At 40.2% G+C, this 26,750-nt stretch overlaps 1 protein-coding gene across 1 annotated transcript in view; it reads left to right on the top strand.

The window, feature by feature from the left end:
• JARID2 (jumonji and AT-rich interaction domain containing 2) overlaps positions 1-26,750 on the top strand; it is a 239,547-nt gene that overhangs the window by 165,958 nt on the left and 46,839 nt on the right. The window contains 2 exon segments of the mRNA XM_039857822.1: positions 7,572-7,741; positions 21,353-21,529. Coding sequence (XP_039713756.1) covers positions 7,572-7,741; positions 21,353-21,529 — 347 coding nt within the window.

Genomic DNA, 26,750 nt, shown 5'->3' with positions numbered 1-26,750 from the left:
ACATTTGTGACTGACAGAACAAAAGGGCTTTGTTGCTGCTTTAATTGTTGATTAATGATGATCCCTCTCAAATTTGACATGGTTGCCTTCTAGAACACAAAAGAAGTCAATGTCAAATATTTCCTTGATCATGACACAGTCATGATTTCCAGGCAGCCTTGGTACTTTGACATTGCAAGATGCTGCCTAAGATTGAAAAAAAACCATAATTGCATAATTTTAAATTAATCGAATCAAAGGCTGTGCTGCATATTACTTTTTATACCATCTGTGTGGTGTCTCACCATCCATGTGAGATTTATGTGCCTCAGTAATGTTTTACTTGGGAAGACGCTGCATATAGCTTATAGCTATTTAGTGCTATCATTGACTTTTCATAATTTTTTCTTTCCTCTCCCGTTATCTTTTCCCCTGAAGGAAAGAAAAATAAAAGCTCACCTTTTTCTCTGATGCCTGCTTTCTAGTGCCTCAGTTCTGAGGTGGCGCAGTGTTTGTAAGCAATTGTGACATCTTCTCAAGATGGTGGTGGTGTTTGAGTTTGCAGTGCTTGTCTTCTCTTTGGGCTGTCTTTTTGATGGGTAGAGCTGATAAATATATTTATAAGTAGTTACGGTAGCATTCCTAAGGCTGTCTTGAGATTCTGAAGGAAGGTAATGTTTCCCTAGGTGAGTGAATTATTCCTAACTGGAACTATTAAGTCTTAAGGAAGAAGAGCATAGAATGTTGTTACTATTTAATAGATAAAGGGAATTATAGGACAATTTTTAGAATTGTGCCATCTTTTAAAAAGATTTACAGGCATTTAAAATTTTTTTCCAACTTCATCTTCTAAAGTACGAGGCAGTAATAAGAATACTTATCTCAATCTAAAAGTTATTAGTTTAGTTGTTTTGCCTGACAAGGTATAGTTAGGAAGTTGGTGCTGGAAATCTATAGCTTAGCAACACAGGCGTTTTGGAGCTCTAAAAGTTTAATTTCCCACTAGGTACAGGCAAAAAAATCAGTAATTCTCATCTCAAATTGTGAAATCACATATCCAAAAGGAATTACTACAGGAATTAAAGTCCAGGTTTTGTGATACACTGTTCTTTTCTTTATACTTTTCAGACCAAGAAAAACTCTATAAGGATTCATCTTGAGGGGATTCAACCAAAAAAAGTTCCTTTAGATAAATCTGGTTAATAGCGCACTTCTACTGTAAATAGTTGCCTATGTAATTTAATTAAGACAAGTGCTGCAAATATTTAACATCCTGTGGTTTTTAGTATAAACAAACTATTTCATCTGTTTGCACATAAAGCAAGAAATGAGGCCTCTGAACCACTATGTCTCCAGAAATACCATGAAGCAGGCGTTCTGTGTAGCAATACTCTTTTCATGGAGCCAGCTAACCCCCCTTTCTGTCACTGTTTGGTAGCTTCACAACCTGATAAAACAGATTATTACAGCTATGGAGCAGGATGGGACACGAGCGTAGCAAGATACAGTTTATTGCCAGTGCTTCTTGCTGGAAAGTTCGGTATGAGTTGGTCTCTGCTAGCCTCTGGGTTCACTTGAGGATGTGTTTATTTTCTCCTTACTCTACAGGATGTTTACAACCATCCTGTGTGGTTTGCCCACAACTACACTTGCATTTGAATTTGGTGGGCAGCTTGCCCTGGGTAGGAGATATTCCCTGCCCGACCCCCCACAATCGCCAGTGTATTCACGTGCACACACGCGGGCACACTCTTGTTTCTTTGAATAGCTGCCAGGTTTGTAGTGTGTGTGTCTGGGGGTAGAATAGAGTGGGTAATTATTTTGGGGATGGAAACACAGGAAATTTTTTTTTGAATAGGTCTTTCAGCAAATTGGCAAACCTTCAGGGCCTGATCCCACACCGGTACAAAGAGTGCAGCCATGCTGGTCATTTTGCATTTGCCAGACACAACGTGTCTTATTTTTTGAATGAACAGACTCTCCCCTCCCACCCATTCCTTGCTCTTTGTTTAGAATTGAGATGTAATCTAAATAATTGGATTTACCAGCTTACGTTTTTAATATTGGAAAATCAAGTTAATAAAATGGTGTTTTGGCTTACATGTCCCTCAACAGGGGACCAGCTGGGCAGTTCTTTAAATCACCTAGTCCTTCTTGCTCCTGTTCTGTCCTTCCAAATTGTGTGCATGCACTGTGTCTTCCTTGGGTTTGTAAACTATCAAGAAATCCTGGACAGAAATGGAATTTAATTAACCTAGAAATCGCTTTTATGCCATATTTAGGACTGCCCTAGAGATTGAGTACAGAGATAGCAATAAGCTGGTTAACTCCATTCTGAAGATAACCCCAGAGGAAACCTGGAGAAACAGTGCCACCCGCTTGTGAGGCTTCTGATGGCAGACTGCCCGGGAAGCTTCTAAATGCACGATTTGGGGAGGCGAGAGGGGGCACACAGAGGGTATTAGAACAAAACAAAAAATATTTGGCATAGGACTTTGTCGGCTCATCAGTGGAGTCTCTTTACAAGCATTGCCTTGCAATTTACTTGTTGACTTTCAAAATAATGCCAGCGTTTATATTATTTTGATATGTTTTTTTCCTTCCCATAAAGGTGCTATACTTTTTTTTTTTTAACCTAAATACGAAATGTATTTGAAAAGGATTTTGAGGGGGTAAAATTTTAAGTGCAAAATAATTTTTTGTTTGCCATGATAACTTAACCTAAATGAGAGACGGCTCAGGAGAAAAACAGTGCCTTCCTGTGTGTATCTGGGACTGAAAGGGAAAGAATTAGATGGACCTCCCCACCCCCCAGCCCATGCAGTCTCTGATGTGTGCTGGTCTTGTGTGCATGGATGTGTGGCAGAACCATCCTCTCCTGGGTCCAATAGATAATAGCCCATGGACCGTTGTGCACTGTGAGGACACGTGGGTACCAACTGCATGCCTTATGGTGGGATGGCACCTTGTGCCTCATAGTGGTTAAGAGCCAGAACCATGCCTTGTTTGTTAGACGAAGCTGATAATGGGCAGGTGGCTCAGTAAATTCTTATTAAGTGATGACTGTGGTGATGGTAGAATTTGTGACCACGTGGGCAGATGCTTAATAGATTACTATGAAACTGATTATTAATGAAACTGAATTTTGGTTGACCTTTGTTTTGTGTAGACTTATGCTGGGATGGCCAATAACTTTCCCCAGATTAGCATGTCTTAACCTCTTCTGTTGCTTTGAGGCCTGAGATCCATCCAGCTATCTCCCTGGCACCGCTGGATTGCCATTCGTTCTGCCCCTCTGCTCAGAAAACATTCATGTGTTTAATTCCTAAAGAATGAATGACGAATTGGGTGGTTTGTAAAATGGTACAGCAGTGTAGTGTCCTACTGGTCCTTCTCAGCACTTATGGAGGGCTTGTCCTCGAGACACAGTAACAGCTCTGTGCAGGAATAGGTCATAAAGAAGAGACTGTAGTACAGTAGAGCCTACTCTTTTGGACCCACAGAATGTCAGAAGAACTAACCATTTTCATTTTTTAGTCCTTTAATTCGTATGTACACATTTACACCATGGAAAGTAAGTGACAATGATGATTTGATCTGAAACTAGTACTTCTGTTCTCTCACCCCCACTGCTCCCAACTCTAGATTTTTAACACACTGTAAATAAAGTGTTACCCTCAATATATTTATTCATATATAAATATACTCATTTCTTCCTCAATTGGCTTATGTTTGTTTGATCTGTGTAACTTGGTTTGCTGAGAATTTGATTTAGTTGGTTTCGTTGATGCAAGGATACACCTAGAGTTTCTAGACTGAAGGAGGCTTCTGTAGGGGAAATTCCTTCCTTAATCACTTAACAAAATTCTAATGTGGAAGTGACTTGTGCTTTAGTTGATTTTTTTGTGGTTTGCACGAGGGACAAACAGCTGTATTTTCTGTGTTCTGGCATTTCTGTGTATTACCAGTAGGCAATAAGGGCCATCCTTGCCAAACTCAAGGCTGAAATGCTTTGGAGGCCTCACGTGCTGTTTTTGCTCAGACTCCATACTCTTCCCCCACTCGCACTCCCATCGCCATGATGACTCTGAACTTCCTTAGTTCAGACGATATTTCCATTTTAAAGCGTTTATGCTCTAGTAAGGAATGGAAGGTGCTGTTTCTGGTTAAAATGTCAGTCAGCTGATGGAAAGGGTTGGGGAACGAAATGCTGCAGTGGGTGGATGTACCACATGGCTTGCTTGGGTGCTGCTGGGGATTAGCAGGTTACATTCAGGGACAGCCAGAGCCCCACTTCCCTTTTCAGCCTGTGGTACGTATCTGATCTGTCCTGCCTGCCCCTCAGCTCAGCCCCAGCATCTCCAGGGCAGATATTCTGGTTCTTCAGCACATCTGCACACCTCCTTTTCTTTACTGATTTAAGATAGCATACACTCATTTCCTTGTTTCAGACATTCTAGAATGAATTAGAATGAATCACCTATCCCTCAAATATAGCTGAGTGGTTAAGAGTGCTTACTCCATTGGATTTGGCCTCTAAATTATGTCACTCAAACTCTTTTGTTGTGTGGGGCCAGCGAAGTAAAGTCAACACCTTTGTAATCCTCCTGACACTCTGCAGGATGAAAAGCCAAACCGCAGACTTGCCCTTTCTGCAAAGTACAGATTCTTCTGGCCTCTAAAAAAGATACTGGTTTGTCTTGTTTCTGCTTTCAGCTGGGTCTCACAAATGCTTCATCACTTGGGAGCTTGGCTTATTCCTCTGAGGGGTAATTTGTTTTACTGCCACTTTTTAATCTATTATTGCCTTATTTTTCATGGTCTCACTGAGAAAGTCATCAGGCAAAAAGTGGCTTTTATTTGAACAATGGTAGGAGCAGTTTATCTTTGGGGTCCTGAAATTGTAAACTGTCTCACCGTGTCCCCTTCTGTCATCTGCGCCTTGTCTGTGTTTGGTGTTTGTTTTTCATTATGGCTTCGCCGTCTTCCCATAATGTGTGGCATTTGTTGTTGCTGACTTTTGAAAAAGCAATAAACATGGAACATCCTGTTCACATGCAGGGAAGATTTCTATAAAATCCTTCAATGCTCAGAGTCTGAGCTGTGTCCATTTCAGTGAAGATGTACGTATTATAAAACTGCCAACTTAAAAAAAAGTTTTTAGTAGAATGAAACGACATGGATTTTCTTTTAACAGAATGGAATGGTTGGTGGAGAGGAGAAGCTTTGTTGGAAGAGCCAGGGTAGTTCTGTTGGGATCAGTCCACCTGGAGGGTGGCATCGCACTGGGCGGGGAGAAGGGTGGGTGTTTGTGGCTATTGGAACGTGGTCGAGTTCTCTATAGCCTTGCGCTACCTCTTGAAGCAGTGCTGTTCAAGGTATGGGCTACTACCAGGTGCTAGTGAGTTGAATATAGAAATCAAGATAGCTTTTTAGAAACAAAGCATTTTGACAGAGTGACTTTGCTGAATCTAATAATAATAAATTTGGGCTTGTATTTTATATCTTTTTAAAATTTCATTTTTCTCTAGTTCGATTGTTTTATATTATAAAAATACCCATTTGCAAAAGATAGGAAATCTCAAGGGGGAAAAATAAACCAACACCAAACCGGTCCTCATGTCAGATAGTTTGAGAAGCACCACTGTAAAGCCTCAGTGTCACCTGCCTTTCCCCTAAAATCTGATCCTCAAGTATCCCCTTTTGAAGGTCACTCCTCCAGGCTTGGTGGCTTCTTCAGCACACACTTCAGGCCTGTCTTGTCTTACGTACAGGTAGTCAGCTGGTTGCAAAAAAGCTCAGGTAGTCAGCTGGTTGCAAAAAAGCTCTTTGTTTTCCGTAATATGGACACAGTCGCATTGCCATTTATAACACTTGGAAAGTTGTGAAACTTGCTTAGCTTTCTGCTGATACCTTGTTAATGTGGCTATTTCACTTTGGTTATTCCTGAGTTCTAAAGGGCTTTTGGTTAGCTGTGATGTTCGCAGATTTTAAGGACCGCAGGTTGCCCAGTAAGTACAAAGTGGTTGTGCTGTCTCCTTTCCAAATGTCAGTTTGCACCGGGAATATCATCTTTACAGTAGTGCTTTTGGTAGAAGGTAGAGGAGAGGCAAGAGTAGGGATTGGTCAGGACTCAAGGGAGGTTAAATTTAAAGGAGAAAACTGTAATGTATATTTCGCTGAACGAAGTATTTTGTTAAATATTAGAAAGTTAATTTAAAATGTTATGTATTTTTGACTGTCAGCAGTTTTAAGATACCATTTTTAATAATCCCTACAATTCTTAAGGGAAGACTTGTTGTGCTTTACAAATATATTGTATTTCTTTTTATTTCTTACGTAATACTCAAAGCAACCTTGAGTTGAACTAGCGTTATTAGTCCCACACAGTGATTGATTCTCATTTGTGATTCTGACCAGATCCAGATAAAGCACTGTGCTGTAGGGCTGCTTCTTGGTTCTTTTTCGTTTTTTTAACCTCCTGACCTCAGATAGTGTTTCTTGAGTATCTCTATGACCACGGCTGGATAGACAGTTTGAAGCAAGTACACACACAGGTTCTCACTCTCAGAGGTGCCCACTTCTATTATGGATTGAGATCCTTAAAGGAAGAGCTAATATGAAACAATTTATGATTAGTTATACATAAAGGTTAGTTATACATGTTAGGGTACTTATAGAGAAAGGTAAGGTAACTAATTGGCTATGGTGCCAGCAGTGTTAGGAAAGAAATCTTTCCAAGATTCATAGTATTCAAATTGTGGAAAGATAAGTCTTATGTAAGATTTTGTAAGTAAAAGATGTTTAGTTAAAGAATTCTAAGTTGTGGTTTTTAGACACTAAGTCGATAAGTTAGGGGTCAATATCTAGGTAGAATTGTAATGGGGAAGAGGACTGAAAGGTAGATTAAGACCAGTTCTCCAAATTCCTAACTAAGGGACTTGGATTGACTCATGTAGGCAGATCCATAATTTGGCAGAGACAGAAGGTCTTTGGATGGACAAGAGAAATATATATGTTTTTCCGTATTACAACCTTTAATTAGTGTAGCGAACTTACGTGGCTTAATTGGAATCAGAAGTGATTAGAGGTGGGGGTGCAAGATTGTGTCAGTGATGGATGGACAGGCCAAGGTGGACTAGGTGTAAGGACACAATATGAAGGGCATCATATATTTGTGACAGTATCATGTTGACAAATTTAAGAAATGTGGCAGGATGATTTGCATTTTCTCATCACTATGGGCTAAATCAAAAGTACATAAGCCAGTAATCCCACCACATGTAGTTTTTGAAATACCCAGGCACACAAGTGGTCTGTGCACAGGCACATGCTGGCACACACATATATACATGTGCTTGTGGCTCATCTTTTAAATCAGCGTATAAAACACAGCCCTTTAACCCAATTTATTGCCCTTTAAAGCAGGCCTATGGTTTATGAGGGTGTGAGAGATATAGAACCTTAATTAGAAGGCATTCCCTTGAAATAGGGTCTTTTTTCCGTTTTGTTTCATAATGTTATTGCCTCACGTAGATCTATATCCTCCGATCTCTATTTAATTTATTTTTAATTTACTTTTGCTTTTACAGGCCCAGGCTGCAAGCACAAAGGAAGTTTGCTCAATCTCAGCCGAATAGTCCCAGCACAACTCCAGTAAAGATAGTGGAGCCATCGCTACCCCCTCCAGCTACTCAAATTTCTGACCTCTCTAAAAGGAAGCCTAAGACAGAAGATTTTCTTACTTTTCTCTGCCTTCGAGGTAAGACTGTGTGCTACCAGTCAATTTTGGAATGAACAGCCAGCCCAGTTGAAAGAAAAAGGAATAAGACCACACACTGGAATAAATGTTAGCTTTGATCTCTTCTGCATATTGCTTTCAGTGCCCCAGCCTGCTTCGAGGTGGAGTTTAAAGTGAGAAATCCCACTGAGAGGGTGCTTGAGTCTTCATATGTCTCTTTCTGTATTCATATGACTCAATTTCTAAGTTTACTAGCAGTAAAAATATTGGTTGATTAATGTAAATAGGACCAGAGTACACAAGATGAGGATAAAATTTTGTAAGAAAGGATGGATTTGGATTTGTACGGCCTTATTTGGGAAAGCGTTTACTATAGGAACTAAGTTTTCTAACAGTTGTGAGGGAGGAACACAAAAGATTGGCAGAGAGATTGAGGAGCCTTTTATGAGAATGACAGAGAAGAGCATTAGAAAGTTATGAACTTCGAGAGTTCCTTTGGTGTGTTTAGTTGAGAGAAAATGAATAGGTGGGTGAGGTCTTTCTTATTGGTGATTGGCTTGAAGTTCAGGGTTATGTACTTTTTTTCTCTTAAACATTCTGAACTAAGTTACAGCAACTCAGGTACAGCGCAAAGAACTTTTTCCGAAACTACTTGTGAGAAAATTTCTGCCTGATGCCCCATTGCTCCTTAACATATTAGTGTATATGTTCCTAAAATAAGGACAGTCTCTATAACCATCAAAATTAGGACCTTCACAGTAATAACATTACTACCATGTAACCCTCAAACCCCCGTTTCACATGACCTTAAATGCCTTAGTCGGAGTTCAGAGCATACGGACCCAGTTCAGAGTTGGGCATTGTCTTTAACTGTTGTCTGTTTAGTCTGCTAACTCTGCATACTTCCACTGTCTTAGTCCTTCATGACCTCGATACTTGAGGATTACAGGCCAGTTGTTTTGTAGAAGGTGTGCGCCTCCCCCACCCCCACTCCCACACCCAATTGGGCTGTCTAGTGTTTCCTCATTATTAGGTTCATTCAGGTTTTGTATTGGGAACAGATATCACAGAAGTGATTCTTTAGTCTTCTCATTGCCTCCTGTTGGATAGTACAAGCTTTCAGTCTATCCTTTTGTGGGTGGTGTTCATGTCGATCACTTGATTCAGGTTGGTCTGTCAGGCTTCTCCACTGTGTAAAGTTAGCTTGTAGCCTTTGTAATTTATACATATTTTGTTGGGAGGTTCTTTAGAACTCTATATTACATTTTTCATCAAACTCAATTTATTTTTGTATTTGTATGGACTCATTTCCGATTTTATTCAAAAGGTTATAATCTGTGAGCATCATTTATTTTGGTGTTTAGATTGTTCTAGATATCATCACCAGAGACCCTTCAAGCCGGCTCTTTTGTCCTTTTGACATGTACCTGTCATCTTTCCAGCTTTGCTTTCTGGCGCAACAAAATGTTCCATGCTGATCTTGTACATTCTCTCCCTCAGCCCTGGAATCAGCCACTTCTCCAAGGAGCGTTGTTTTTTCAAGCGTGGCTGCCCTTCAGAGGCCATGCTCTAGGCCTGAAGTGCGTCCACAGCTGTTGGAGTATCATTTCCTCTAGGTGCTCTGTAAATGTGATAACTGTGTGTATGGGTGCACATGTACACACGTGCTTGTTTAGTATCTCTAGATGTTATATCTATGTCTCTGTATATTAAAAACCATGAATTAGCACCAGTACTTCAAATTTCAGTCTAACTAACCAAAGGATTCATTCTAGTTTTCTTCCGTTTCATATCGAACATCGAGAAACCAAGCTCCTATTATCCATAATGTATTTATTTGTTTAAGCTTTTCCGGTGTAACCCCCTCCCACCTCCGCTGCTTCTCTCCCCTTTCCCCCCAATGGAGCCCTTCTAATCTCATTCAGCTCTGACAACCCTTAGTCCAGTATGTGAATATCCTCTTCACTCTACCCTGGCCCTGACACTCCACCTGGTTACCTGTCCCTCCCTCCCTGGTTGTTCTCTCTCACTGATTTGCTTTAGGTCTGAATTGTTAGGAAGGGAATATGAAGAGGTAAGGTTTACATTTGACATTATGGGCTGGTGATAGTCCTCTGAAGACATGAAGGAGAATAATTATATTTCAATGAGACATTTGCTAGCAGTTGAGGATCACTTGGTCTTGACTAAAGGGAGATGAGGTAGGTGGGCCTCCTACCAGTTTGCCTCTATTAGGTTTTACATAGCTTCTTGCTGCAAGATTCTAGATGTTGAGGGTGAAGATAGAAAGTAATGTACAAGAACCTCACATAAAAGTATCAAGTGCTGGATTGGCTGTGAAGGTTGAAGGGAGGAAAAGAGGTAAGAATGACCACCAGGCTGAGGCTGGAAGGGTGTGGTGTGCTATCAGTAATGGGGAGTGAGTGGGACAAAAAGCTCAGAAGAACCAATTTGAGTTAAAGGAGTCTTTGAAGGGTCAGCAGTGTCATTAGCAGCAAGATGGTTCTGGTAAATTTTTAATGTTCTGTGGTGGTGGCACTCTTATTCCTTCGGCCATGCATGGCTTTTTAATGCAGTCAGAGCCAGATTTAAGTTGGAGCCATGACTTAACTATTTAATTTTCTTTAGCAGGATTCACTGATCTTGTTCCATTAGGATGTCAGAAGGTTGCTGTATTGATTATGGAATTAAGTTATAAAAGTGGTTACTATAAAGGGGGCATGACTCATTTTTAGAGAGTGTGTGTTTGTGCCTATATATGCATTATTTAAAAAAACCATATTATCTGTGGTTTGGGAAGATTTGTGGAGAGGATCTTACTTTTTAGAGAGGTGCTTATTACTGAAGTAAATGTCATCTAATGAAAACATTACTAGATACTCAGCTTTGATGTTTCAAGACTAGACAAAAAGAAGAATCATTTCTTTTCACAACCACAATGTACTTCTTTGAGTTTTCAGATGGAACAAAGGTTTTAATAAGTGAAACCTAGAAAATGTTTAAAACAATATTGGAAAAATGCTCTGAGCCCTGGGAATGTATACCTCTATTTATAATTCAGACAATAAAATAGGTTTTGTTATTTGATTTTAGCTGATATACATTAAGGATTTGACATGACATTGCACTCTCTTTTACTTTCTCCTATACTTTTTAGATCTGTGGTATTAAAAGTGTGAGTCATCTTTAGCTTTATTTTAAAAATTATGTTTTTGAGTGTTTGGGTGTATTTACCTGATCTAGCTCTAAAAGCCCAAAACGATAGGTGATTTGTATGGTACCTTCATGATCCTGGATATCTGATGGATTTGATGGCATTAGATGACATATTTTTTAATATGTAATTGGTTGAGCTAATTAAAACTGTTTTGAAGAGCACAAAGGTTACATAGATGATCCCTGTTGTAGTGGTACTACTTTAATACTTTTCTTTCAATTTAAAAATTAAGAACAATAAAGTATTAAACTTTTTTTTTTTTGGTCATAAAAGTATTTCATGTTCCTCTTGGGAACATTAGCAGAAAAGATGGAGAAATAGGCAAAAGAATAAACTCAAACTACCCTCCCTCCATCTCTTAGAGATAACTGTAAACCAGCTCTATGGTGAGAATATCTCTTAAGCCTTCTATGTGCATATATGATATGAGTCACTCCCCTGAAATGGAATTGCATTGTGTTTTTATTTTGGCAGTCTGGTTTTCCAGAGTCACATAAATAAATAGTATCACATAAGTACCTGTCCCATTTGGCAGACATCTCATCATTTATCTAATTTCTTATTTACATTTAGATGTATTTCTTACTTTTTGTTATCAACTCCTGATAACTCATATCCTCACTTACGTCTTTGCCTCATCTGAAGTATTTTCAGGAGAAGTTGACAATTGGGAATCTGATTTAACATTCTCATACCTGCGTTCTAATTCTGTTTCTTCTTTTTTGATGCGGATTCCAAATCAAATAGAGCTTGTCAGAGCTCCAAACTGCAGGTTCAGCATTGGGAGTCCAGGCACTCCATCACCCTTGGGTGACAGCAGGCACTGTTAGGATTAAAGAAGGCATTTTTAATAAGCTCATTATTTATAGGAAAGGAAGTCTGACCGCAGAAATAATGAAGGAATCAAATCAAAGACCGGGCAGTGATATTTGTTGCCAAGAGTTATAGACCACCCCTTTCTCTAGTCCCCAACTATTACCTGTAATCGTCTTGGCACTGATTTGGAATATGAAAGAGAGTAAATCTTGAGGTGGATGGAAAAGCAGCAGATGGAGTTTTCAGAGTCTGGTTCGTTGCCATTAATGACACCCGGCCAGCCCAAGACCATGCCCTCTCTCCACAACTCTATTCAGTATCTTCAACGAAAACCTTGGGTGCAGGGAAAAAACCCTCTATACCATTAATAATACTGGGATTAGTGTAGATATGTAAACATACTAGCTAGTCAGTCCTTCAGGGATAAAAAGCTTTAGAGATTTTTTAAATCCGTTTTAAGGTACTTGGAGACCTTTCCGCTAAGTTTGGCAAGGCTCTCTCCCTTATTTAATATGACCTAAAATTTCTGAAGGAAAGGAGAATGGAATGAATAGTGCTGCCGGGCCTGAAGTGTTTGCCTGCAGTGTATTTATCTTTAAATAGCTGCTTTGAAGGGGGTCCACATGTCGCCTGCCAGAGGCATAATTAGTATCTTTCACTAGTAAGGAGAGAAGAGGGAGAAATGGGTATGTGCCCTGTGCTACACATAGTGGTTCCTACCATCGCTCTATTTTCTGTCACCAGTCTCGTTATTCTTAATGAGTTCTGTCGTCTTCTCTTTGTTCTGACTATGTTTATTAACAGATTAAACAGCTTAACACGGTAGAGCAGTGGCAGGTTAAATGGTTCTCTTATTTACATTTTTCTCTTTATGGGGCCCTGAAAACAAGGTGGTTTCCCAAAGGAGATTCCTGAAACATACACACCTACACATAGTTCGTTCTTCTGACCGTGGGTGTCAGAGTTCAGTGTCACAGTTTCACTGGATCAAGAGAGCTTGGGCTGGGGTGGGGGGATGGGGGAATTTCTTGTCAAGAACTGCACTGTCAGCCTTTGTGAAGCTGTGCTTTCTGTTTTGGGACTGGCTGCCTTTTGTTTCCCAAGTCTGAGAGAATCTTCGGTGATCAGCTGTCATTCAATTGCTAATTAATTCAGCACGCCTTTACTGAATCCTTTTTATATGCTAGACACCTAGAAAACAGAGATTGGAAATAGGAATAGTATCAGTGTGATAGGTGAAAGAGACCATAACAATAAACCTGTGAAAATGCCGGGGTAGAGGTGTGCACCTTGCCAGCAGGAAGGAAATGGCACTTTGCTCAGGGCTGTCTGGGATGGCTGCAGAAAGGAAATGATACTTGAGCGGGCTTCGTAGACAGGGAGTGGGGCTTGGAAGGAGTTCTGCATAAGCCCTGCCAAAGCATGGATTGGTATTGGAGTATGTTGCTTGGAGGGCCTCAAGTTAAAACAAGGAAGCTAGATTTGTCAGATTCTTCAGGCCCTGGGCTAGATGTTAGGGTACTACGGACATTCTTTAGCTGAGAGGTGACTTAATATGCTTCAGCCTTTATTTAGTAAGGTGATCCGACAGCTCAGCAGAGAATGGATTGAGGCTGCAGGAAGGCCATCCCAGGGGGGGTTATTGTAGGAACACAGGCACGAGGCTGAAGCCTGGTAGATCTTGGGCAGACAACATAAACTGCTCTCAGCCCAAGCTTCCCCATTTGTAAGATGGGTATACAGTGTCTGTAGCACACAGTTGTTGTGGAGTTAAACTAATGCTAATGAGTGTGAAATAGGCCTAGATTAGATTACACCTGTGGTAGCCATCCCAGTACACTTACTCACTATTTCCCAGTGAGTTTAGGCAGACATATAGCAGAGAGGAGGAGGGCTTGATTTTAAATTTAGGAGGAATAATCTAAAAGACCAACTGAATGGATTGCAGGTACTAGAAGAGTGAGTGGCATTTTCTCTAAAGATAGTTGCTGGCTTTGTTGGCAAGGGGCACATACTTTGATAGAGTACTGGCTTTGGGTATTGAGGATGTTAAATTCTAAGTAGGGCAAATGCAAAAGCCCGGGGTGATTTAGAGGTCACAGAATGAAAGGGGATTAACCTGCTAGAAAGCAATTAAATAATCCTCCAATTGCAAGGAACGGTATGGTGCTAATAATGAACTTCCTTGAGCAAAATGGGAATGCTTTACATTATATCAATTCTTTGGGGAGGAAGGCACACGGTCACAGTGGTATACAACTTTATTTGATAGATCCTTCTTAGTGGTGTTGCATCTTAATTTTTGAGAAAGGTAACAACGAAAGTTTGATCTCAAATGGTGTTCTTACCACCTTGAGGGTTTCAGTGGCTACCTTCTCACTCCCAGACCAAACCAGCCTTATGTTCCTCATATGCTTAGTTTTCCAGTAGAATCTGTGTTACTTAGCTGAGTTTTGCTGAGCGAGGGGTTTATTTGCCAGGATCGTTTATTAGGCTAGTTATGAAGAAATATGAAACCATGGAATTCTTAAGCGCTGAGGAGGGGGAGGATGGATCCCTTTTAATTGTTCTTTGACCTTGAATCAGTTGTTATAGCTTCAAGACATTTTGCTCGGAGGATTGGCCCTGCTCCAGGCCAGCTGGCCTCTGACCAGGCTCTGCCCTCCCCAAAGATAAAGCAGGCTCCCTTTTCCCTGCCAGTGGCTGCTGGCACAGGTTCATTAGTACCTCTCACAATCATCTCTGGCCTTCTCACTTTCTAGAGATTCCCTTACTTTTCCCAGTCCTTTCTAAAAATCCCTTTAGAGAAGGTACATGGGGGAACAAAACTCGAAGCAGGCATAGTCCTATCTTGTTTGCCGAGCACCTTGCTGGCTGCAGAGGAATTGTTATTCTGACAGCGCTGAAGTCATTGGTATCTATGTCCTAAAGGCAAGGTGACCCTCCAATATTCAGTGTCTCTGTTAGGATTTGCGAACCCTCTGTGTATTCAGAGTGGCTGTGTGGCCTTGATGAAGTTACTTTCTAACGTGTTCTGCTTCTAAACTTGATGGGTAGAAGTTATGTAGGTCGAACCCATCATGGCTGCTATATGGGGTGACTTGTTCACTCATTTGAGATAAAGTGATCCATAGACCTCATTGATTGATGTGTATTTATGTATGTTTTAAGCCACATGCGTAGACAACGATGTGGAAAAGATTGTTAGGGGAATATTCCAGCTGTTAGATAAAAGATACTTTCTCCTATTGCTGTTGGCTAGGTCTGCATGCAAGTTGACACTGTAGCGGGGGAAAGTGGGTCTCATTGCTGGGTCTGTCATGTTAGGGCTCCTGCAGGTGGAATATAAGCGCTGACAGGGAATTTCCTAAATGGGGGGTCACATAGGCATACCTGGGAGCATGTGCTCTTAGGCCAGTGCCTGAGGGTTGTAGCTGAAGAGAGGAGGAATGCTGAGGGAAAGACTGGCCACGTGGCTTGGAGGTCATTACTTCATCCCTCATTCTTCTTTAAAAAAGACTTACATGGTGCAAGGCTTCCAAGTATCATGTGGAATTATTACCACGCTTTCCCCCAAGTTCCAGAAATTCTAACTGTTGAATTCATTTTGCATTTTCACACCTCTCTAGATTCTTGTCACTGTTGCGCTTACTTTCCCATTTAGGAAAGCAGATGGAACATAAATTGTCTCTGTTCTTACCTATGTAAAGTGACAGTCCGAATTTATATTTATGAGTTTTTGTCACTGAAGCCGTGCATTAGTCTAATAATATCACTTAAGTATGAGTTGCTTACAGTGCTTTTGGGGTCATCACAATGGTTATGGCTGAAGACATTATGCTCATTGTACAGATAAGTAAATTGAGTCTCATGAGACAAATAAGCACTACTGTTGAGCTGATGCTTTACCTTAGATTTTTGGATTCCATTTGGAGTCCTTTTCAATGCCTGGCATCTATTTTGACATAGGCACAGAGAAAGACATTTCAGTCCCAAGACGAGCATCATTGCATAGGCAGTTCCTTCTCGCATAAGGAGTAGGGGTTTCCTTTGTGTTTGGCTTTTGGCTTGGAGGGCTGTTCCCTAAGTCCTACCGCATGTACTCCTTTAGGACAAGTGGCATTAATTTGCTACTGATATGATGGAGTCTTTTAAATCATGAATGGGAATTACTTGAAAGAAAATGGAAGCACATGGGTATCTGGATATGGCCGATGATCTCTGGGGCATATGGAAGTCGGTGAAGTTTGGGAAATTTTGTGGTAACTTCTTTTTCGTAAGTTGTATAGGTCAGCCTGGAAGAGATTGCCATTTATCGTGTGACAGCTGTCCCACAGCCTGTCAGGGCACCTTCTCTTTACGTGTATGGGCGCGTGAGTGTGCAGGATGAGTGTAGATGTCTGGTCTGTTTGGGTCTCTGGTGCCCAGAGCTGTGCCTGGTACACACAGTCGGATTTAATGAACTAAGGCAGTTGTTGCAATTGCTTTTTTCTGTGACTCTCCAATTTCAGTTGGATGGAGCTTTCCTCTCCTCTAACTCAGGAAATCAGTAAATAATTATGCCTCTATCCCCCTACCCAGTCCCTCACAGTTCACTTTGAAGTCTTGTTTTTCAGTTTCATACGATAGCAGGGGCTGATTGCTTCTCATTCCATTTGTGTATCCTAAAGATCAGTCATGAAAATGCCAACTCAGTGGGCCAGCCGAGAGTTTATTAGGTCAGGCCACAGAATTTGACTCCCCAGCTAAATGACATTGTGCACGGAATCTCTTTAGGGTCTTTCCAGAATCGAGCTGAGCTATGTTTAGCTTGTTAAGATGAACTGGTTAGGGGAGGGAAGATAATGGGAAGGAGGAGGGCTTGTATGTGTACATGATTCATGGAGAAGAATCCAATTTTATAGAAACCACAGCTCAAATTAGAGAAAGCAAGCTTTTGGATTAAGATGATTTCTGTTGTGGTTGTAACATACCACAGTTTGATTTTTGTCCAGATGAAAACATTTGGTTTTCACTTCAGTAAATATTGTGGAGACATTGCCAGCTAATTCTGAAAAGTAATGAAACACGGCTTTGGCAAAAGCGCAGATGCGTTCTCTACTCCCAATTCCACTTATCTGATCCAAGTTCAGATTTTTTTTTTTTTTTTCACATTTGCTAATGCACTTGAATAATCAGGAGAGGAAAATCTGCTTGTAATTTTAATAGAAAACTATACTATACACTATACTTCATTGGGTATAAATCCTCCCTCCAAAAAAAAAAAAGCCTGCACCATCCTTAACCCAGTTATGACACACACCTTTCATTGATGACTTCTCTGAAACTAGTTTCTGAACGAGACACATGATGTAATTCTGCGTGATGTCAGCCTCTCGCTAACGTGAATGGGCCTTGTACCTCAGCTCATCCTCAACAAGATGAAAACACCAAGGCAAGACTTTCTGAGACACCCTTGTTTTCACCATATATTTGCTGGTGTTTTGCAGCAGGTGGTAGGTGAGCCTTGCTGTGGAAAGGGAAGATCTCTTTTTAAGAAGCAGCTTCAAGTTGTGAATCACCTCTCTCCCAGCTCTCTCTTCCTGTTACTTTCATCCCTGTCATAACCCCATTTCTGTTTTCCTGGGCCCACAATGAGCTTTTCAAAAGTTTGCTTCATTTGAAGGAAAGAAGTTTTCCTAATAAATTTTCTAGAGATGAAGCTTACCTCTTATGTGCCAGGATCTATAAGTTGCAAACGATTTTTAATGAAAAACACTCTCTTTATTTTCAAATACTAAAAATTAATTTAAATTTCTTTTCACTCAGCATCAACATGATTATGTAATATACCCAGTTACCCATTTTATAATGAGAAATGTGGGTAATTTTCACCAGTGATAAATAACCCAGACTTCTGTGTGCTGTTCGGGTTTTGCGATATCCTTTTCTTCATCTGTGTGTATAGCAGTTTCCTCTTCCTCTAAACTTATTTGTAAATCAGATGAATGAGCTTTTATCTAAGCTAGGAAGAAATAAATAAGTTCCATATGAATGCCATAGCCAGTTTAGACTTCTCGTGCCTTTTTTTTTTTTTAATCTAAGGTTGTTATATACTTATTTTCTAGGTTTTAGCATATAACAGTATGTTTCTCCATCGCCTTGATTATGAAATATGAGATGAGCTTACTAGTTTTTTTCTCACCAGGAAAGAAAGAAGCTACTTTTGCAGTGCTGTGGTTTTTCCTGGCCTGGTCTGCTAGTTTGGCTTCTCCATTACTTTGCCAAATGTTCATGCCAGTGGAGTATTGGAGGGCTTTACAATAGCTGCGTGGTGACAGAGCTTTGGACTCTGCACATTAGATTCTCCTGCCCTAGAGGAGAATTGGTGCAAGGCTGATATTTGAACTCAGGACATCTTCTTGCCTCTGTTGATAGTTAACCGCCCTCCCCACATGAAATTCATTATTACTGAGCAGTGATCTTTGCCCTCCACTTATCCTTCTCCCAGGAGTTTTCCTTCCCTTTACCATATTAGCCTCTCCATTCTCCATCTGGTTAAATAAAGAACACTTCATTATCCATTTTTTCTTTGCTGGTGCTTTAGCTGTAGGTCCAGACCAACATGTCAATTACCTGAATAGAACCAAAGTCACCTTTCAGTGGAAGGCAAACTGCTTTCGTTCTCTGTGCCCCCATATTTAGAGGAAATCGCATCCTTTCTTGACTGCAGAGCAAGTTCCATCAGAAGGACTTTGAGAGTGAGTCCCTTAGGAACCCCTCACCCCCATTTTTTTACTTGTCTTCTGTCTCCTATTTTACATTTCTCTTTTTTTAGTCTGTGATTTTCTTTTAGAATATTTGTCCTGTTATCAGTTTATTTATATTTTCTGAGAAGCTGTTAAATTCATAAGATTGGTCGTTTTCTACTTTTGTTGAAATTATATATAGGGTATTAACAAAACTTGGATGCTGAACAGAGCTTTTAGACATTTTTTCACTTTAATTCTTTGGATTGTAAACTTAATCCTCTCCCCATTCTCTCTAAATCTTGAGCGTGAGGATTACGATTGTTGCTTCATGCTGCTTATCCAATGTTTGAGATTTAAAAATATCAACAGATTCTATAAGTGGAAGTTACTTCCTTTTTCTTTCTCATGTGTTCCATGTGGTTTTACCTGATTCTCTTTGAAACATAGACTATTTTTGTGAGTTGTATTTTCCCCTATTTTCATATTACTCCCAAGTGGCCTCTGTTGCAGAATTTCTTGCATTTTCTGCTGAAGAGAGAAAGAGGAAGTCTGAACGAGTAATGGCTTATTTCCTTAACCCTCCAACAGATGGCAGAGTTGGCTGCGGAAGTTACTGCCGGGTCTACACAAAAACCTGCTCTTTTCGAAACTAATCCAACCAACTTTCTGATTTCAACTGCTAGTCGGTGTATCCAGGGTAGAGTATAGGAAGCTATTCTTTAGAAGAGATTAGACATGGATATTTTGATCTGGAAGGAACTTGAAGAGATTATTTAACCTATTCCCTTTCATTTTACCGAACAGGGAGATTTAACTGCTGAATAACTTCCAGGTGTTGAAGTTCCCCACTGTGTCTCTGTGACAGCATATAACATGTCTCCTATGTCATGGTACATGCTAGGATGAGTTGCAGCCTATGGTTAATTTTTTTTTTTAACTCAAAATTCCTTTGAGTGCTGAAATAAAGGTTCTTTTGCTTTTTCTTAAGTACTTTATAAAGTTCAACTTAGGAAAGAAGGATCCAGTAGTATTACCTGTGAATGGTGAGCCCTGACTGGAAAGCTCTGATTAGGAAGCTGAGAGGGATGCTGTCTCCTCTTTTCCTAGTCATAGTGAGTCATGTAATAGTTGTAAAACCACTTAGAACAAGAGTAAACCTATTCTTTCAGTGGCAATATGTATGGGTAGGTATTTTCTTTTTCTTTTTCTTGTTTTGACTTCATCTCTCTTATTCGTTTAAATGATTTCCCCTCAAAGTCTGCCTCAGATTTAAGAACCTTCTGTTGAAACCCTACTTTTAACTGGAAATGATCAAAGGGGAAGGAAAAAACCCCTAAAACGTGGGGAATGGCTTCTGTTAGACTGTACATATTCTGTTATCCACTGAGGGTCCTTTTTCCTTCGTTCCTTCCTTCCTTCCTTCCTTAGTTCCTTCCTTCCCTTCTTCTTCCTTCTTCCTCCTTCCTTCTTCCTTCTTCCTTCTTCCTTCTTCCTTCTTCCTTCTTTCTTCTTTCTTCTTTCTTCTTTCTTCTTCTTTCTTCCTTCTTTCTTCTGCCACATACATCCTTTTGGAGTTTGATTTCCACCCAGTGGTGAGACCCAGATAAGTTTTGGGGCTTTTGAATATTGGTAGGTCATGATTGCAACAAAAGAGAACAGGACTGGAGGTGTCTGTTTCGTCTTTGCATTTCTGCAAGAAGGGTGTTTGGTTTGCCACTTCAGCTCCATGTTGCTGAATTCATTCATTCATTCCCATCTCTTTGTTAGAACATGTAGCTCTGAATTGGACAGGAATGATATTTACCATTGCATTTGCAGTGTGAGATCTCCATTTGGGGAGGAGAGCAAATTGTTTACTGGTATCTTTATTGATGTTACTGGGAATGTTAGCTCATTCACAGGAAAGTGGGCAAGAGAAAAAACGAACTCCACATTTATTACTTCTGCTATTGGTAGTAGCTCTCCCAAACATTCTTAATGGGAAAGAAGATTAAGGTGGTTGCTGGAAATTAATTTTGGAGATTTTCTTTGTTTTTTAGCAGCATCTGGTCCCAAACAATACACCAGTGAGTTGACATTTCCTTTTGAATTGTTATAATCTGATAAGAACTGTGTAGGCTTCTGTATAATACTGAGCTTCTTTTCTGGTGTTATTGCTGTCTTAAGTTCAGACATGAAAACATTTGGGGATGAGGAGGTTAAGATGTAAAAGGAGTGAGAGATTTGAGTTCTCTTATGAGGAGAGTTTTGTTGCGTAGGTATTTATTTTAAATTTACATTGCTGCTTATGATAGTGAAATAGCTTCCAAGTATATTATTTTGGGGACTCTATGTCTGTCATTCACCCCATTTGAGTATAAGACCATTACCTTCTATAAGGAAATGTTATATTCTGTTTTTAACCACTCGCTTTTCTCTGATTGTCTTTTCTTTCATTCTTAAATTTGTTTGATTAAATTCATATTTTTTAAAGTTTTTAAGTTAAAGGCATAACCCAGAACAGTCTTGTCCTTGACAACTGTGGTTAGATGTTTTTATTGTATTGATTTTTTTCCTTGCTCAATTCAATCTTTGGAGGTGTTTCCCCCCACCCCTCCGAACTATTTTGGTTTGGTGAATGGCATCATCCTCCTACTGTGGGAGTTTTGCTTGAAATCTGTTAAAAGGACACAGATGGAGTTATATTTCCTGGGGGACATTTGAAAAATAAATTAAAAATGGCAGTAGAGATGAATAGCTTTGTTTAGTCTGCTCGGTCATGAAGATTTAGGTTCATAAATTAATAAATGTCTCTCTTTGTAGTGCTCCTTCTGGAAGGGGCGAGCATCCAGGCCTGTGTTTATGAGCCCTCTTTCTTAAACCTCCCAGGTTCTCCTGCGCTGCCCAACAGCATGGTATATTTCGGAAGCTCTCAGGACGAGGAGGACGTCGAGGAGGAAGATGATGAGACAGAAGATGTCAAAATAGCCACCAACAATGCTTCATCTTCATGCCAGTCAACCCCCAGGAAAGGAAAAACCCCCAAGCATGTTCACAATGGGCATGGTAGGTTTAGTATTGATTTGGGGTAAAAAAAAAAAAGAAGATAAAATCCAAGCTTTGGGTAGGAAAGCTGTTGAGAAGAAGGTGGCAGATGAAAGCTGTGTAGCCGGTTAGTGGGAAAGCCACTAACTTGTTTAAGTGCAAGACACTTTAAGAGCAAAGAGATTGACACATACAGTCAAGTATATTTTAGATGAATAGATTGGCAAGATGAGTAGAAACTTTCTTATGTTGTGGAGATGATGATAAATTCCCTAAGAGCTACAGATAATAGGATTTTGAAGAGGGAGCCATTCCATCAAATCGGGGGTGGTTAAGAAGATTTCGTGAAGAAACTTTTGTGATCAACTTACTGTGATTTCAGCAGGTGAAACTAGTGTTAAAAAACCATTATTCAGCATAAGAAATAAGTAAATGCACATATATTATAAACTAGATTGATTTTTTTTTCTTCCAGTGCTGTGGTGTGTGGGAGGAGGAATAGGACAAAAGGTTGGATGTCAGAGAGGAAACGGTTTAAGTTGGCTTAAGTGGAAAGTGCCTAGTGGTTTTTTAACAAGGAAGTGACTCAATTGGAGATGTGTTCTGGAAAGATTAAGCGGGCATTGATTATGAGGATTACATAAAGAGAAATGACTTGAAGAAGAGGAAACACATTGGAAGGCCGTAATCATAGGTGATTACCTGGTCAAAAGTAACAAAGGACTAAAAGTTGGTCCTGGCAGCACAAATAACAGGGGCGACAGAAGTCCAGAAATGTGGCAGGGGCGGTGCCTAGAGAACTTGGTGACGAATGGAATTAGTGTGGGGTCCGGGAAAGAGGTAAGAAAAGCAGAGTGAAGCAATGGCATTGGGGTGGGGATATTATTATGGCTGTTTTCTGTTGAGCTCCTACCAGGTACTCTGCTAGACATATTTCGTGTAGGACTCACAGAAACCCTATTCTGTAGGGAGCCTTGGTGTACAAATGGCAGAAAATCAGAACTGTCAATAAGTGATTGAGGCAAAGGAAAGTTTCTCTCTCTCTTTCTCTCTCTCTCTTTTTTTTTTTTTTCCCTCCACCCTCAGCTGTGCACTGAGCTACCACATGTCTTTCTGGACTCAGTGGGAAGGAAATAGAGGTTCAGGACAAGCACAGCTGATACATGATGGGAATCTGTGTATACCTCTCATTATTGTTGGACATTTCTGCATTGCCAGTTTAATGATTATTATCTGTCACACCTCTTGCTTATGGCTGTTTTTGATGGCCTATAAATGTGGTAAATACCTGACTCACTTTTAAGGACTTAGAGTTTAGTTAAGGAGATGGGGTTAATAATTCCAGTGCCTAATAAAAAATGGTGGCTTATTTTTAACTTTTCGGGAAAAAGTTATTTTACCTGCAGTTGTGGTCATCAGGAAATCTTGATGGTTAGAAGAGAGCTCCATATATGAGTAGGAGTACAGGCACAGGTGTAGAGATGAACTTTTTAGGGAAGGTCATGAATTGTGAATTTCCACATAAATGGTGGAATGTGGAATATTGCCTAGTTTTGAAATGGTGACACATTGACCTACCAGTATGGGGGTGGGGTGTACTTTGGGGCAACTGGAAACCGCAGGATAGTGTTGAGAACATATACCCTGCTAAGTAGGAGGAAGAATTCAAATATAGAGAATTGGGAACGGTCGATGATTTCAGATGTGGAAATAAGATGAAATAGATGTCAAGTTCAGAATGATTCCCCCAGCAATAGGGTTTAGTCTGAAATGAGAGGGGATGAGAGGCTGGACTTAACAGTAGTTCAGATGAGTGCAGGAGGCGTTTTGAAGCAGAAATGATCAGCTTTTCACAGCTGCCTAGAGATGCAGGGTTGAAAGTAATAGAACAGGAATTAGGAAGGTAGTTAAGAGCTTTATCATCTGTTGAGTTTGCGATGATGGTAAAAGATAGAATAGACTGGGAATTTATTATGGAGCTGCTGGCTAAAGCAATCAGAACAAATTGGCTTTCTGAGACAGAATGAAGCAAATAGGTTTGTAGGGATTTTTTTTTTTTTTAATTCTTGAGAAGGTATTTACTCTTATAGTTTAATTTGGTTTAATACAAATCAAGAGTAAGTATGAACAGAATGTGAAGTTGGACTCACATCTGTTAGTCTGTTTGTCCATCCAGTAGACATATATTTCACCAGTACTGTATCAGAATGGTTCCACGAGATGTTATTTTTCATTCTCACTGTGGTTGGGTAGGTGAATTCAACAGTCATGTCAGTCAGGTGAATTAATCCCCTGTGTACTCGTGTAGTTGTGATTGGGTCCTCAACTCCTTCCTTTTTCTAACTTGTTTGAGCTTGCTGGTTAACTAGATGATTTTCTTATAGTTTTAACTTCCAGTGTCAAAAATTACTATCTTTCATGTGTGTAGATCTTATTTTCTTTAATTCTCTTTTTATATGAGCTGCAAGATGGTGATGTGAAGGGGCAGTGAATATCTGACAGCAAATTACAGGGAGTTACATGAAGGGGGTGGGGTGAGGGCGAAGGAATTGGCTGAGTTCTCAAGGAAAGAGGATAACAATTTTGCATTGACTGCTGTCATAGTCATTAATATAGAACAAATGCTGGCAACAATTCCTGTGGCAGCTAGTCATCTTTTCCTGCTTTGCTTTTACTGAGACCCATTTCTTTGTAAATGTAGAGTAGAACTCCTTGAGATTCCTCGTAATAGGATTTCACTGTTGGTAGCCATCAAGTTATAAAAGGGGATGTTTGTTTAAATGTGATATATGACAACAGAATGAAACAGATCCTCTTGTAGACAGTTCATTTGAGATAGAAAATTCTTGGTGAGAGTAAAGAAGATGTTTACCTGAGTCTGTTGACCTGGCGTTGGGCCAGTGGTTTTATCTTTAAAGAAAGTTGATAGATGGTGAGTGATTATGTATATGAAAAACATGCTAGACCCCAGGATTACCCAGGACCTGCCCTAGCCAACTTTGTTCTGTCTGAGGTTCAGAGGAGGCTTCTTTATGTTCAGAAAATTGAATCTTTTCTGTTCAGTTTCTGAGAGCACCTGCAGAGCTCCAAGCTTGATTAGATTTCTATGGCACTGGTGCCTAATTGCCTTGTAATGAACAGCGGGCAGGTGTCAGAGGGTACCCCAGCCATGCAGGCGAGCAGTTGGACTTGCCACTCCCCAGAATGGATTAGAGGGCCCTGCGTGTGACACCTGCCACATCAAGAGACCCGTGATGTTCTTGGCCTGCGCCTTGTGCTTCCCTTATCCCTCAGCCCCCATTCTCTGATTTTAGAGGGTGCTTGATAAGCATAAGGAAAAAAAAAAATTCTAGAGATTAAAATAAGTTCACTGTGTATACAAAAAGAAAAGGTGGGGTGTAGTTTGCGAATAAGATGAAGGCTCTTTTCCTGCCATGCCTCATTTTCCAAAAAGTAAAACCTCGAGATGGATTATCAACATTTTGATTGGATAAAGAATGCGTGAGTGTTAAAATAGATTTTCTAACACGAATAACCTGGATGACGGCATAATAATTGTGTAGACAAGCAGGCCCTCAGAATTGTTGACTTTTTCGCACAAGAAAGTGGAGAACAAATTGCATTTCTGTGTTTTTCTCCATGACAGTATTTCTCTTGCCACTTTTTCCTACTTTGTATGCCAGAGATGTTGAGGTATGTCAGGAAATTTAGCAACATCTGTATCCTCCCCCAGGAGGATCACCTTCACTGAAATGTGGGGAAAGAAATGCACAAAAAACAAATTGTGGAAAACTAACACTATTACTGTGGCACCTTTGGCCAAGAACCCTGATTAGGCTGCATGTCCAGGAGAATAGTTTTATTTAGGCAGTGTAAGCTTGAAGAAAACTGTCGATGGTGTCCCACTTTATCTTGTTTCTCCCCAAAACTTGAACCCGAGTGAAGCAGCGGGGGTTCCTTACCAAACAAGAATCAGGGGAGAGCACACCTGCCAGCTCACCTTCTGACAATGTGCTGCAGTTGGTGTCTAATTGGGCCTTTCTGTGACAGTCCTCCTCTTCCCTCGGGTAGAAGCCCTGACCCCAATAGTCTCCTGCAAGAGCCTGGTGTCCCCAGGCAGATGTTGAGTTTTGCAGACGTTACACAGAACTCTTGATGCTCTCATTTATAATCCACTGGAGCATCCTAATGAAAATGGATTTGTTTATTAAAATACATAATCTGAAATGACATGGACAGCATCACGCGTGGTTTTGACCTTGGGTTAACACTCAAGGGTTACAATAACAATGCCTTCAGCAACTTCTCTTTAAATAGCTCTTCAGAGTTTCTGAAATAGTCTTGCATATACAGAACCTCAAATGATCCTAATGATAGAGCCCTTAGGTAATCACTATTTGGAAACAAAACAATGCAATCAAAACACTGCTTTCTGGATATTTATGCTACAAGTTGATATTTGAAATGGCTTAGTTTCTGAAAAGTTCTCATAATTGGTTAGTTTTTTTCCAGTGGGATAAGAGGTAGACCAGAGGAATTAATACATTCGTTTGGAATTTGGCTTTGGTTTTTCCTCAGCATTTTCGTTGTGGTGAGGTGTTTGTCATCCTTTGCCAGAGAACTTGGTGAAGGTTCATCGCTCACATCAGCCACGTATTGTATATTCTTCAAACACCTTTTTGCACTTATGAAGAATGGAAAGAATAGCAGAGACCATTGTTCCTTTGTGTGCTCATCTCATTCTGAACAGGGACATTTCTCAGAAGACTTTTTAAATAACATGTCATTGAACTCCCAGCTGGAATGATTTAATTGCTTTTGGATTCACACCGGGGGCATGTTGTGTAAGGGCCAAAAAGCAATCATTTGGATGAGTTTACCACATTTCTGCTCTGTGGTTGCCTTCGAGGTGCATTCAGGCCTCTTTCCATCAGGGTGGTGGAGAAGTGGGTGTGCAGGCAGGTCCAGGGCCCCGCCATAGCCTTTGCAATGAGGAGATGCTCTCTAGCTGACAAATGCTTTTTTCTTTAATTGATGTTTTCATGGGATACTCTCTTTACCTTTCTTAAATCTCTGGCTGCTCCATTTGTTTTCCTGTTGAGGCAAGTGAATATTCCAGAAATTTGGAATGTGGGCTAGGAGCGTGTTTTTTTAAGAGCAGTAGTACACTGTAGTCAGGTTATAAAGTATTTGCTCCTTACCATTCACCACTTCCGTATGCTGGGCCACTTAGCATAGTGGT

This window comes from Pteropus medius, unplaced genomic scaffold, assembly GCF_902729225.1.
Source record: "Pteropus medius unplaced genomic scaffold, Ma_sr-lr_union100, whole genome shotgun sequence".
NCBI classification, from domain to species: Eukaryota; Metazoa; Chordata; class Mammalia; order Chiroptera; family Pteropodidae; genus Pteropus; species Pteropus medius.
Note: the sequence above shows the minus strand (reverse complement) of the source record. Positions and strands in the feature narration are given on the sequence as shown.